The 15,087-nt window shown below is 43.2% G+C and overlaps 1 protein-coding gene across 1 annotated transcript in view; it reads right to left on the bottom strand.

Annotated features, from left to right (window-relative positions):
- Positions 1 to 3,244: 3,244 nt before the first annotated feature.
- The window catches only part of LOC124606696 (juvenile hormone esterase-like), a 128,692-nt gene continuing 116,849 nt past the window's right edge, over positions 3,245 to 15,087 (bottom strand). Inside the window, exons 9-10 of the mRNA XM_047138721.1 lie at positions 14,942 to 15,077; positions 3,245 to 3,503 (exon numbers count right to left, since the gene is read on the bottom strand). Coding sequence (XP_046994677.1) covers positions 3,314 to 3,503; positions 14,942 to 15,077 — 326 coding nt within the window. The 3' untranslated portion in view covers positions 3,245 to 3,313. The remainder of the gene's footprint in view (positions 3,504 to 14,941; positions 15,078 to 15,087) is intronic.

Below are 15,087 nucleotides of genomic sequence, written 5' to 3'. Positions count from 1 at the left end.
AGAATCAAGAGGTGAGACAAATTTTACTTCACGAGTGACAAGCAAAATTTTATTTTAATGAGGACACAGATAATGACGCACAAGAAAGCTCCGTAGTAATAGGACAAAAAATTGAAAACATGCAAACTTCTATTAAAAGAGGACATTTTGCAGCTATGTGAAATAGAAATTGGTGGATCTTTAAGTCCTCACTGTAGGAAATACGCATATTAAGTATAGCAGCTAAGCCTCGTGAAGGGTTACCCAAGCAATGGCGAAAACACTGAAAGATGCACGTTATTTGAATCACAATGTGTTTTTTACAGTCAGTTTGGTGAGAGAATGATAGTAATGTGCTTTGGTTCTGGCAAGTATTAAATTTTTAATCAAATAACGAAAGTGTTGACCATGTTCACTGCTAAGGTACACACGAGATTCGCTGTATGCGGTTCTCTTTCCTACCACTCACGCTAGGCCTAACGTTCTGTTGTTATAGCACCTGTAGTCATGGGCGACTGGAACGCAGTTGTAGGGGAAGGAGTAGAAGAAAAGGTTACAGGAGAATATGGGCTTGGCACAAGGAATGAAAGAGGAGAAAGACTAATTGAGTTCTGCAACAAGTTTCAGCTAGTAATAGCGAATAACCTGTTCAAGAATCACAAGAGGAGGAGGTATACTTGGAAAAGGCAGGGAGATACGGGAAGATTTCAATTAGATTACATCATGGTCAGACAGAGATTCCGAAATCAGATACTGGATTATAAGGCGTACCCAGGAGCAGATATAGACTCAGATCACAATATAGTAGTTATGAAGAGTAGGCTGAAGTTCAAGACATTAGTCAGGAAGAATCAATACGCAAAGAAGTGGGATACGGAAGTACTAAGGAATGACGAGATACGTTTGAAGTTCTCTAACACTATAGGTACAGCAATAAGGAATAGCGCAGTAGGCAGTACAGTTGAAGAGGAATGGACATCTCTAAAAAGGGCCATCACAGAAGTTGGGAAGGAAAACATAGGTACAAAGAAGGTAGCTCTGAAGAAACCATGGGTAACAGAAGAAATACTTCAGTTGATTGATGAAAGGAGGAAGTACAAACATGTTCCGGGAAAATCAGGAATACAGAAATACAAGTCGCTGAGGAATGAAATAAATAGGAAGTGCAGGGAAGCTAAGACGAAATGGCTGCAGGAAAAATGTGAAGACATCGAAAAAGATATGATTGTCGGAAGGACAGATTCAGCATACAGGAAAGTCAAAACAACCTTTGGTGACATTAAAAGCAACGGTGGTAACATTAAGAGTGCAACAGGAATTCCACTGTTAAATGCAGAGGAGAGAGCAGATAGGTGGAAACGATACATTGAAAGCCTCTATGAGGGTGAAGATTTGTCTGATGTGATAGAAGAAGAAACAGGAGTCGATTTAGAAGAGATAGGGGATCCAGTATAAGAATCGGAATTTAAAAGAGCTTTGGAGGACTTACGGTCAAATAAGGCAGAAGGGATAGATAACATTCCATCAGAATTTCTAAAATCATTGGGGGAAGTGGCAACAAAACGACTATTCACGTTGGTGTGTAGAATATATGAGTCTGGCGATATACCATCTGACTTTCGGAAAAGCATCATCCACACAATTCCGAAGACGGCAAGAGCTGACAAGTGCGAGAATTATCGCACAATCAGCTTAACAGCTCATGCATCGAAGCTGCTTACAAGAATAATATACAGAAGAATGGAAAAGAAAATTGAGAATGCGCTAGGTGACGATCAGTTTGGCTTTAGGAAAAGTAAAGGGACGGGAGAGGCAATTCTGACGTTACGGCTAATAATGGAAGCGAGGCTAAAGAAAAATCAAGACACTTTCATAGGATTTGTCGACCTGGAAAAAGCGTTCGACAACAGAAAATGGTGCAAGCTGTTCGAGATTCTGAAAAAAGTAGGGGTAAGCTATAGGGAGAGACGGGTCATATACAATACGTACAACAACCAAGAGGGAATAATAAGAGTGGACGATCAAGAACGAAGTGCTCGTATTAAGAAGGGTGTAAGACAAGGCTGTAGCCTTTCGCCCCTACTCTTCAATCTGTACATCGAGTAAGCAGTGATGGAAATAAAAGAAAGGTTCACGAGTAGAATTAAAATACAAGGTGAAAGGATATCAATGATACGATTCGCTGATGACATTGCTATCCTGAGTGAAAGTGAAGGAGAATTAAATGATCTGCTGAACGGAATGAACAGTCTAAAGAGTACACAGTATGGTTTGAGAGTAAATCGGAGAAAGACGAAGATAATGAGAAGTAGTAGAAATGAGAACAGCGAGAAACTTAACATCAGGATTGATGGTCACGAAGTCAATGAAGTTAAGGAATTGTGCTACCTAGGCAGTAAAATAACCAATGACGGAGGGAGCAAGGAGGACATCAAAAGCAGACTCGGTATGGCAAAAAAGGCATTTCTGGCTAAAAGAAGTCTACTAATATCAAATACCGGCCTTAATTTGAGGAAGAAATTTCTGAGGATTTACGTCTGGAGTACAGCATTGTATGGTAGTGAAAAATGGACTGTGGGAAAACCGGAACAGAAGAGAATCGAAGCATTTGAGGTGTGGTGCTATAGACGAATGTTGAAAATTAGGTGGACTTATAAGGTAAGGAATGAGTTTGTTCTACGCAGAATCGGAGAGGAAAGGAATATGTGGAAAACACTGATAAGGAGAAGGGACAGGATGATAGGACATCTGCTAAGACATGAGGGAATGACTTCCATGGTACTAGAGGGAGCTGTAGAGGGTAAAAACTGTAGAGGAAGACAGAGATTGGAATACGTCAAGCAAATAATTGAGGACGTAGGTTGCAAGTGCTACTCTGAGATGAAGAGGTTAGTACAGGAAAGGAGATTGTGGCGGGCCGCATCAAACCAGTCAGTAGACTGATGACAAAAAAAAAAAAAGAAAGAAATAGAAACTATGGCTCTTTCGCCCCACCAGCGCAGAAAATTGATGCACACTCTTTCATACGTTTGTTCGTTTTCCTAGCAACACTGTAATAACTCTGCCTCTGAGTGACGGTCTACAAAGTAGAAAAGTACTTTTCTTTTTTTTTGTGATAGAAAAAAAACCTTCTGGCACTGTTGTGTGTAATGTGGTCATGTAAATAAGTCAACCCCTTAATAGTTGTGATGCAAACGCTCTTGGAAAGGAAATCTGAGTGCACAAAATGTAAACTCAAATTATCAATAATTCATGCTACAATAAATTAAACAATAATTTATAAATTTTATTACGTTCTATAGTAAATACAATAAGAAATTTCAGCTTCTGGCAACTAAAGTTCGTCCCTAAGGGCTTTACCAGTTCCAAAATCCCATAAAGGAGTCACAGATCGCCAGAATTTCATACGCTCCTTGGCGAAACCCCTCTTTGCTTTTAGTTCTTTACCGATTTCCAAGTACTCCGGTTCATCATCAGACGCAACTTTCGGCCACGTTACAGACTCACCATCTGGAGTTGGATTCCTGAAAAACCAACAAAGTCACTAAGAAAAACACCAAAATGGGAGGGTTTATATGTAATATTGGTGGAAACGGTTTGCTCGACCACCATAAATGTATTTTTGTCTCCTAGACAGACCACCCCCATAAGAAGAAGACCTTAAGGTACCACTATCGTGTCTTAGAACAAGCAGGCGCTGCCGTATAGAGTAAATTCTCAAGGGAGTGAATGCATTTCCACCGGTTAAAGTGATTCACAAGGAATTAGGTTCATAAGACTCAGTATTTTCACAACCGTCGCAGGCAGTGATGTATTTAATACTAATTCCACAAAATACTTAAACGACAAATAGCTACTGTGTTTCGAATATTAGACTAATAAGAAATTTTAGGTAAAAATGAACTGCACTAAAATAATAATAAATAATATGTGATAACAAATAATAAAGCAGTCGCACTGCTTCTGTGTGTTCAGATGAACTTGAATACTCTTTCGTCATACAATTTTTTGGTTTCCATAATTCATTCCCAACAGACATTCATAAAAATTTGGTAAAGACTCATAAGAAGAAAACTCCTACTTCTTCATGTTGGGTAGTTTACAAAAGGATGTACTTTTCTTATGAACCACATGAAGAATGCACTAGGCTGCAACCACAGTTGATATCGAAAAAGTGGACTATATGGTACTGACCAGTTGGTTATATATAGAGTTCTGAACCATTGTAGACTTTATACACACATCATAAAAAGGTTTACACCACCCCGCTTCCCAGAACTTCTGAAGATGGTTGTTGACTGTGGATATTGTATCACAGACATACTCCCTTTGACTGTTCAGAGATGTCACTAAATGTGCCCAAAGATGTAAACAACCATGCATGAGCAGCGCCTATTAGACGGATGAGGTCCGACAGCCGATCAGTTCCAGTCATTCTACCGGGAAGGAGGTACACGGCTCGGGTTGTCTGTAGTTCAACAGTGCCTAGATGGTCAACATCGCGGTTCGATCGTGTCCGCATAGTTACGTACTTTGTGCCAGGAAGGGCTCTCAACAAGGGAAGCGTCCTGGCGTCTCGAAATGAACCAAAGCGATGTGGTTCGGACATGGAGGAGATACAGAGAGACAGAAACTGTCGATGACATGCCTCGCGCAGGCCGCCCAAGGGTTACTACTACAGTAGATGACCGCTACCCACAGATTATGGCTCGGAGGAACCCTGACAGCAACGCCACTATGTTGAATAATGCTTTTTGTGCAAACACAGGACGTCGTGTTACGACTCAAACTGTGCGCAATAGACTGCACGATGCGCACCATCATTCCCGACGTCCATGGCGATGTCAATCTTTGCAACCATGACACTATGCAGCGCGGTACAGATGGGCCCAACAACATGCCGAATGGATCGCTCAGGATTGGCATCATGTCCTCTTCAGCGATGAGTGTCACATATGCCTTCAACTAAACAATCGTTGGAGATGTGTTTGGAGGCAAGCCGGTCAGGCTGAACGCTTTAGTCACACTGTCCAGCGAGTGCAGCAAGATGGAGGTTCCCTGCTGTTTTAGGGTGGCATTATCTGGGGCTGACGTACGCCGCTGGTGGTCATGGAAGTCACCGTAACAGTTGTACGAAACGTGAATGCCATCCTCCATCCGATAGTGCAACCATGTTAGCAGCATGTTGGTGAGGCATTCATCTTCTTGGACGACAGTTCGCGCCCCCAGCGTGCACATCATGTGAATGGCTTCCTTCAGGGTAACGATATTGCTCGACTAGAGTCACCAGCATGTTTTCCAGACATGAACGCTATCGAACATGCCTGGGATGGATTGAAAAGTGCTGTTTATGGATGACGTGACCCACCAACCACGCTGAGGGATCTACGCTGAATCGCAGTTGCTTAGTGGGACAATATGGGCCACCAGTGCCTGCCGACTCAGCAGCATTAATGGCAGAACAACTGAGAGAAAATCTGGAATACATTTCACATAAATTTCCTCAGCATGTTATAGTCTTAGGTGGAGATTTGAATTTACCAGATATAGACTGGGACACTCAGATGTTTAGGATGGCTGGTAGGGACAGAGCATCGAGTGACATTATACTGAGTGCACTATCCGAAAATTACCTCGAGCAATTAAACAGAGAACTGACTCTTGGAGATAACATCTTGGACCTACTGTTAACAAATAGACCCGAACTTTTCGACTGTGAACTGACTCTTGGAGATAACATCTTGGACCTACTGTTAACAAATAGGCCCGAAATTTTCGACTGTGTAAGCGCAGAACAGGAAATCAGTGATCATAAGGCCGTTGCAGCATCCCTGAATATGGAAGTAAATAGGAATATAAAAAAGGGAGGAAGGTTTATCTGTTTAGCAAGAGTAACAGGAGGCAGATTTCAGACTACCTAACAGATCAAAACTAAAATTTCTGTTCCGACACTGACAATGTTGAGTGTTTATGGAAAAAGTTTAAGGCAATCGTAAAATGCGTTTTAGGCAGGTACGTACCGAGTAAAACTGTGAGGGACGGGAACAACCCACCGTGGTTCAACAACAAAGTTAGGAAACTACTCCGAGAGCAAAATGAGCTTCACTGCAAATTTAAACGCAGCCAAAACCTCTCAGACAAACAGAAGCTAAACGATGTCAAAGCTCCGTAAGGAGGGCTATGGGTGAAGCGCCCAGTGAATTCGAAAGTAAAATTCTATGTACCGACTTGACAGAAAATCCCAAGTTGCTTCTCTAAATCCTCGCACGAACGAAAAAATGGCCGACATCGAAATAAGTGTCCAAGGAATAGAAAAGCAACTGAAATCACTCAACAGAGGAAAGTCCACTGGATCTGACGTGATACCATTTCGATTCTACACAAAGTACGCGAAAGAACTTGCCTCAGTTCTAAAAGCCGTGTACCGCAAGTCTCTAGAGGAACGGAAGGTTCCAAATGATTGCAAAAGAGCACAGTTAGTCCCAGTCTTCAAGAAGGGTCGTCGAGCAGATGCTCAAAATTATAAGCCTATATATCTGACATCGATCTGTTGTAGAATTTTAGAATATGTTTTTTGCTCGAATATCATGTCATTTCTGGAAACCCGGAATCTACTCTGTAGGAATCAACATGGATTCCGGAAACAGCGATCGTGTGAGACCCAACTCGCTTTATTTGTTCATGAGGCCCAGAAAATATTAGATACAGGCTCCCATGTAGATGCCATTTTCCGTGACTTCCGGAAGGCGTTCGATGCAGTCCCGCACTGTCGCCTGATAAACAAAGTAAGAGCCTACTGAACATCAGACCAGCTGTGTGGCTGGATTGAAGAGTTTTTAGCATGTTGTTCTCAATGGAGGGATGTGTACAGACGTTAAAGTAACCTCTGGCGTGCCACAGGGGAGCGTGAGACGTGCTTCTGTCCGTCTCGCTTAAACACGCGCCCTAGTTACGCCTTGGCTTCCCGCCGGCGCTTTTCCGGGTGGCGGCGCCGTCTCATGCCCCGCCCTCTTGGTCGGTGGAGTGGAGTGACTGAGTGGTGAAGCGTGGCAGTACGCCATCGACTCCGGAAGTGCTTGTTTGTCTTACTTGCGGTGGTTTGTGTGGTGTCGGCCGGCTCATTCCACCGTGAGGTTCTACGGCATAGCATGTCGGACTTGGAAAAGCCGTTAGCTCCGATTATGCTTGTTCTTGTCGGAAGAGAATTGAAATAAGGAGCTATGATGTCGCTGTTCTGGAGAATAGTGGGAGTCGCCGAGGACGGTTGCTCCGTGAATGTTTTGAGCACTGAGGGCGGCAGGTTTTCCTCCGGGACTGAAGTTCAGTATATTTCGCTATTGCCGTTGTGCTTTTGACTTGCTATTGCCTTATATTAGGGTCGTGTTTGCGACTTACTTTATGTTGCTGCCGCCGATATTGTGTGTTTTCCGTCCACCGGTTTAGCTCGTCGGTTCTGAACCTATAAAGGAAAAGGCTGAATGTTAGTTCTGCACTGTGTTTGCGGAGTTTGACTTCGAGTGTGTAGGTTGTTCTTGTACTGATGGGCTGGTTCCTCGGTTAAGCGTCGACATGAGCGTGAATTGCTTGGTTAAAATTTGCAGTAGGCACTCCGGGCATGGTCGATGCTGTACAACAAGGGTAGTAAAACATGTTGAATCAAAGGCTGTGAATGGGAACTGTTGCCCTGTCATGTCACACTAATTAGGTACTGCTGTGTTGGTGGCTATCTATTGATTCTTGTGACCAATTTGGTAGTCAGTTCCAAGCTTAAGTGTTCTATGTATGTGAGAGAAAGAAAAGAAATTTGGGAAGTACGTGGCTGTGCACACCTTAAAAGTTGTTGGTGCATGTGTTTATCTTAAAGATTGTTTTAATACCGTATGTTATTATGAGTTCCCTTTTAGACTGAAAATTGTACAGGGTTAGAGAATTTTGTATGTATGTTTGCCTATATGAACTGTGTCGATTGAGCTGGTGGTTTTTACGCCAGTTTGTGAAATGTGGCAGCTTTAGCTGCGGTTTAATGATTTGTAATTGAAGGGCATCATTTAATTCCTCTTTGGGGCTCGCCTTGTATTTTTCCTGTTTCGTACTACCTAAAGATGATATTGGGGCACGATGACTGATTGGTAGCCATGCAGCAGCTTGTATTTCATACTCAGCAACTGTGGTTAAACTTTTGTAAATTTACTGGCCATGTTGGTGTGCGATTGTTTGCAGTTTTAAATTTAGATTTTATGCAAGTACTTTTAGAAGTATATGCATGTATTGTTGCCCTAGGTTTTAAGCTGAATAGTATCAATTGCCTCCCCCCATGAACCATGGACTTTGCCGTTGGTGGGGAGGCTTGCGTGCCTCAACGATACGGATAGCCGTACCGTAGGTACAACCACAACGGAGGGGTATCTGTTGAGAAGCCAGACAAACGCGTGGTTCCTGAAGAGGGGCAGCAGCCTTTTCAGTAATTTCAGGGGCAACAGTCTGGATGATTGACTGATCTGGCCTTGTAACATTAACCAAAACGGCCTTGCTGTTGTGGTACTGCGAACGGCTGAAAGCAAGGGGAAACTACAGCCGTACTTTTTCCCGAGGGCATGCAGCTTTACTGAATGGTTAAATGATGGCGTCCTCTTGGGTAAAATATTCTGGAGGTAAAATAATCCCCCATTCGGATCTCCGGGTGGGAACTACTCAACAGGACGTCGTTATCAGGAGAAAGAAAACTGGAATTCTACGGATTGGGGCGTGGAATGTCAGATCCCTTAATCGGGCTGGTAGGTTAGAAAATTTAAAAAGGGAAATGGATAGGTTAAATTTATAGTGGGAATTAGTGAAGTTAAGTGGCAGGAGGAACAAGACTTCTGGTCAGGTGAATACAAGGTTATAAATACAAAATCAAATAGGTGTAATGCAGGAGTTGGATTAATAATGAATAAAAAAAATAGGAGTGCGGGTCAGCTACTACAAACAGCATAGTATTATAGTGGCCAAGATACACACGTAGCCCATGCCTACTACAGTAGTAAAAGTTTATATGCCAACTAGCTCTGCAGATGACGAAGAAATTGAAGAAATGTATGACCAGATAAAAGAAATTATTCAGGTAGTGAAGGGAGACGAAAATTTAAGTCATGGGTGACTGGAATTCGACAGTAGGAAAAGGGAGAGAAGGAAACATAGTAGCTGAATATGGACTGGGGCTAAGAAATGAAAGAGGAAGCCGCCTGGTAGAATTTTATGCAGAATATAACTTAATCATAGCTAACACTTGGTTCAAGAATCATGAAAGAAGGTTGTATACATGGAAGAACCATGGAGATACTAAAAGGTATCAGATAGATTATATAATTGTAAGACATAGATTTAGGATCCAGGTTTTAAATTGTAAGACATTTCTAGGGGCAGATGTAGACTCTGATCACAATCTATGAGCTGTAGATTAAAACTGAAGAAACTGCAAAAAGGTGGGAATTTAACGAGATGGGACCTGGATAAACTGACTAAACCATAGGTTGTACAGAGTTTCGAGGAGAGCATAAGGGAACAATTGACAGGAATGGGGGAAAGAAATACAGTAGTAGAAGAATGGGCAGCTTTGAGGGATGCAATAGTGAAGGCAGCAGAGGATCAAATAGGTAAAAAGGTGAGGGCTAGTAGAAATCCTTGGGTAACAGAAGAAATATTGAATTTAATTGATGAAAGGAGAAAATATAAAAATGCAGTAAATGAAGCAGGCAAAAAGGAATACAAACGTCACAAAAATGAGATCTACAGGATGCGTAAAATGGCTAAGCAGGTATGGCTAGAGGACAAATGTAAGGATGTAGAGGATTATCTCACGAGGGGTAAGATAGAAACTGCCTACAGGAAAATTAAAGAGACCTTTGGAGAAAAGAGAACCACTTGCATGAATATCAAGAGCTCAGATAGAAACCCATTTGTAAGCAAAGAAGGGAAAGCAGAAAGATGGAAGGAGTATATAGAGGGTCTATACAGGGGCAATGTTCCTGAGGACAATATTATGGAAATGGAAGAGAATGTAGATGATCAAATGGATGATATGATACTGCGTTAAGAGTTTGACATAGCACTGAAAGACCTAAGTCGAAACAAGGCCCCGGGAGTAAACAACATTCAATTAGTACTACTGACGGCCTTGGGAGAACCAGTCCTGACTAAACTCTACCATCTAGTGAGCAAGATGTATGAGACAGGCGAAATACCATCAGACTTCAAGAAGAATATAATAATTCCAATCCCAAAGAAAGCAGGTGTTGACAGATGTGAAAATTACCGAACTATCAGTTTAATAAGTCACAGCTGCAAAATACTAACGCGAATTCTTTACGGAGGAATGGAAAAACTGGTAGAAGCCGACCTCGGGGAAGATCAGGGTTGTAGCCTCTCCCCAATGTTATTCAATCTGTATATTGAGCAAGCAGTAAAGGAATCAACAGAAAAGTTTGGAGTAGGTATTAAAATCCAGGGAGAAGAAATAAAAACTTTGAGGTTCGCCAATGACATTGTAATTCTGTCAGAGACAGCAAAGGACTTGGAAGAGCAGTTGAACGGAATGGACAGTGTCTTGAAAGGAGGATATAAGATGAACATCAACAAAAGCAAAACAATGATAACGGAATGGAGTCGAATTAAATCGGCTGATGCTGAGGGAATTAGATTAGGAAATTACACTTAAAGTAGTAAAGGTGTTTTGATATTTGGGGAGCAAAATAACTGATGATGGTCGAAGTAGAGAGGATATAAAATGTAGACTGGCAATGGCAAGGAAATCGTTTCTGAAGAAGATAAATTTGTTAACATCGAGTATAGATTTAAGTGTCAGGAAGTCGTTTCTGTAAGTATTTGTATGGAGTGTGGCCACGTATGGAAGTGAAATATGGACAATACATAGTTTGGACAAGAAGAGAATAGAAGCTTTCGAAATGTGGTGCTGTAGAAGAATGTTGAAGATTAGGTGGGTAGATCACGTAACTAATAAGGTATTGAATAGGATTGGGGAGAAGAGAAGTTTGTTCCACAACTTGACTAGAAGAAGGGATTGGTTGGTAGGACATGTCCTGAGGCACCAAGGGATCACAAATTTAGTATTGGAGGGCAGCGTGGAGGGTAAAAGTCGTAGAGGGAGACCAAGAGATGAATACACTAAGCAGATTCAGAAGGATGTAGGTTGAAATAGGTACTGGGAGATGGAGCTTGCGCAGGATAGATTAGCATGGAGAGTTGCGTCAAACAAGTCTCTGGACTGAAGACCACAACAACAACAGTATCAATTGATTTATTTAAGGTTGCTGAGTTTTAGAAATTTGCTTCACTGTATGACAGTTCTTAATGCTTAATGTGGATTCTAAATGTACTGTGGCCCTTAAGGCTCGATTGCTGATAAATTTGTTGATTTGGTTTCTATTTTTGAGAACTTGCCTAAACTTAACCATCGGCCGGCCCTTCAGGCTAAGCTGTTTATTAAGTTCCTTGATGAATTGGCACTTCAGGCCCCTCTTTTGGAAGCTCTAAAGCCCTTAAGGCTTTGAAATCAAGTTTTAATACTTAACCTCCCTTGTTAGTGTACTGGGGCCCTTAAGGCTGGCTTACTGATAAATTCCTGGCCATTACTTACTTATTGTAGAAATTGTTTGACTAATTTCATGTATTATCTGGCCCTTAAGGTTGAGTTGTTAATAAGCACTTATTTTCCAGTTGATATTTTAAGATTTTCTTACCTTGTTAATCTGGCCCTTCAGGTCCCTTACTTGGAAGTTGCACGGCCCTTCAGGCCTCTTTATTGTTCCACACCGCTTTGCCTAAACTGTTGGAAAACCTGCTCTTTAACTAAAGTCTAACTATTTCGGAGGCCCTTCAGGCTCAAACTTTCTGTTCATACGTTTATATTGGAATATTTTCATTGTCTGTGGTATTGGCCTTTTATATCTTAAATTTTGAAGTAAAGTGAATTTTGGTTTGCAAACTTACTAGCCCTTCAGGCTGAACACGATATACACTCCTGGAAATTGAAATAAGAACACCGTGAATTCATTGTCCCAGGAAGGGGAAACTTTATTGACACATTCCTGCGGTCAGATACATCACATGATCACACTGACAGAACCACAGGCGCATAGACACAGGCAACAGAGCATGCACAATGTCGGCACTAGTACAGTGTATATCCACCTTTCGCAGCAATGCAGGCTGCTATTCTCCCATGGAGACGATCGTAGAGATGCTGGATGTAGTCCTGTGGAACGGCTTGCCATGCCATTTCCACCTGGCGCCTCAGTTGGACCAGCGTTCGTGCTGGACGTGCAAACCGCGTGAGACGACGCTTCATCCAGTCCCAAACATGCTCAATGGGGGACAGATCCGGAGATCTTGCTGGCCAGGGTAGTTAACTTACACCTTCTAGAGCACGTTAGGTGGCACGGGATACATGCGGACGTGCATTGTCTTGTTGGAACAGCAAGTTCCCTTGCCGGTCTAGGAATGGTAGAACGATGGGTTCGATGACGGTTTGGATGTACCGTTCACTATTCAGTGTCCCCTCGACGATCACCAGTGGTGTACGGCCAGTGTAGGAGATCGCTCCCCACACCATGATGCCGGGTGTTGGCCCTGTGTGCCTCGGTCGTATGCAGTCCTGATTGTGGCGCTCACCTGCACGGCGCCAAACACGCATACGACCATCATTGGCACCAAGGCAGAAGTGATTCTCATCGCTGATGACGACACGTCTCCATTCGTCCCTCCATTCACGCCTGTCGCGACACCACTGGAGGCGGGCTGCACGATGTTGGGGCGTGAGCGGAAGACGGCCTAACGGTGTGCGGGACCGTAGCCCAGCTTCATGGAGACGGTTGCGAATGGTCCTCGCCGATACCCCAGGAGCAACAGTGTCCCTAATTTGCTGGGAAGTGGCGGTGCGGTCCCCTACGGCATTGCGTAGGATCCTACGGTCTTGGCGTGCATCCGTGCGTCGCTGCGGTCCGGTCCCAGGTCGACGGGCACGTGCACCTTTCGCCAACCACTGGCGACAACATCGATGTACTGTGGAGACCTCACGCCCCACGTGTTGAGCAATTCGGCGGTACGTCCACCCGGCCTCCCGCATGCCCACTATACGCCCTCGCTCAAAGTCCGTCAACTGCACATACGGTTCACGTCCACGCTGTCGCGGCATGCTACCAGTGTTAAAGACTGCGATGGAGCTCCGTATGCCACGGCAAACTGGCTGACACTGACGGCGGCGGTGCACAAATGCTGCGCAGCTAGCGCCATTCGACGGCCAACACCGCGGTTCCTGGTGTGTCCGCTGTGCCGTGCGTGTGATCATTGCTTGTACAGCCCTCTCGCAGTGTCCGGAGCAAGTATGGTGGGTCTGACACACCGGTGTCAATGTGTTCTTTTTTCCATTTCCAGGAGTGTATGTATTCTTGCTAAATTGGCCCTTCAGGCTTTTTTTGCGATTGCAGCCCTTAAGGCATATGCAGTACTATGTTGCGTGGTACAATGTTAAATTGTTCATAAACTAGTTTCTTAAGGTTTGATTCTCCCTATATTCATTATCTTGGCAGATTGTATATTGTATTTTAGCTAGTTTTAATAAATGCATTAGAAGTAAGGTGTTGTGTTACTTCTACCAGCACTTGGCCCTGCTTCCTCGCCCGATCCTAGTGGCTCCTGACTTCCTTGATTGTTAGAATTTTTGCCCGTTAGCCACTATTATCGGTTTCAGAGTGTTATGGGACCATTGCTTTTCACAATATATATAAATGACCTAGTAGATAGTGTCGGAAGTTCCATGTGGCTTTTCGCGGATGATGCTGTAGTCTACAGAGAAGTTGTGGCATTAGAAAATTGCAGCGAAATGCAGGAAGAACTGCAGCTGATAGGCACTTGGTGCAGGGAGTGGCAACTGTCCCTTAACATAGAAAAATGTAATGTATTGCGAATACATAGAAAGAAGGATCCTTTATTGTATGATTATATGATAGCGGAACAAACAGTGGTAGCAGTTACTTCTGTAAAATATTTGGGAGTATGCGTACGGAACGATTTGAAGTGGAATGATCATATAAAATTAACTGTTGGTAAGGCAGGTGCCAGATTGAAATTCATTGGAAGAGTCCTTAGAAAAAGTAGTCCATCAACAAAGGAGGTGGCTCACAAAACACTCGTTCGACCTATACTTGAGTATTGCTCATCAGTGTGGGATCCGTACCAGATCGGGTTGACGGAGGAGATAGAGGAGATAACAGGGTTATTTGGTAAGCATGATAGCGTTACGCAGATGTTTAGCAAATTCAAATGGTAGACTCTGCAAGAGAGGCGCTCTGAATCGCAGTGTAGGTTGGTGTAAAGGTTTCGAGAGTGTGCGTTTCTGGATGAGGTATCGAATATATTGCTTTCCCCTACTTATACCTCCAGAGGAGATCACGAATGTAAAATTAGAGAGATTCGAGGGCGCACGGAGGCTTTCCGGCAGTCGTTCTTCCCGCGAACCATACGCGACTGGAACAGGAAAGGGAGGTAATAACAGTGGCACCTAAAGTGCCCTCCGCCACACACCGTTGGGTGGCTTGCGGAGTATAAATGTAGATCTAGATGTAGACTTCAAGCAGGTCGTTAGCACGAGAGAGGAGGCCACGTGACCAAACTTGGTATCTCCACCGTCCGCGGGTTTCCGCTATCAAAGACGCTAGCCAGTAACTGTCCAATGCTTGCTTTACTTCAAGATCGGTCAGCGCCGCTGTCAGGTACATTAAGACCAACAAACAAGAGTACGCGCTACACAAAATTCTCGCGTATATGTGTGTTTATTCTATTTATCTTCCTCAGAATAAAATTTTTAAATCTACTCACGATGGCGCATTTTCTTGGCATTTAGCTCACAGGCAATTAGAGCAAATAAATCGATAGTTTATTTTAATTCTTTGAGAGTTGTACTTACCCAGTTTTAGCGAAATTGGTCCACAACTTAGTCAACGTATCAACGATCTTCCTGTCTTCGTCTGGTAACTCATAATTTTCTGGGTAGAACGGGTTTTTCGGAAATAAGTAGAACAGTTCGTCTGTGTGTCCAGCACCTACAAGAAA

Source organism: Schistocerca americana, chromosome 3, assembly GCF_021461395.2.
Source record: "Schistocerca americana isolate TAMUIC-IGC-003095 chromosome 3, iqSchAmer2.1, whole genome shotgun sequence".
NCBI classification, from domain to species: Eukaryota; Metazoa; Arthropoda; class Insecta; order Orthoptera; family Acrididae; genus Schistocerca; species Schistocerca americana.
The sequence above is the reverse complement of the archived record's forward strand: the minus strand, read 5'-3'. Positions and strand labels throughout refer to the sequence as shown.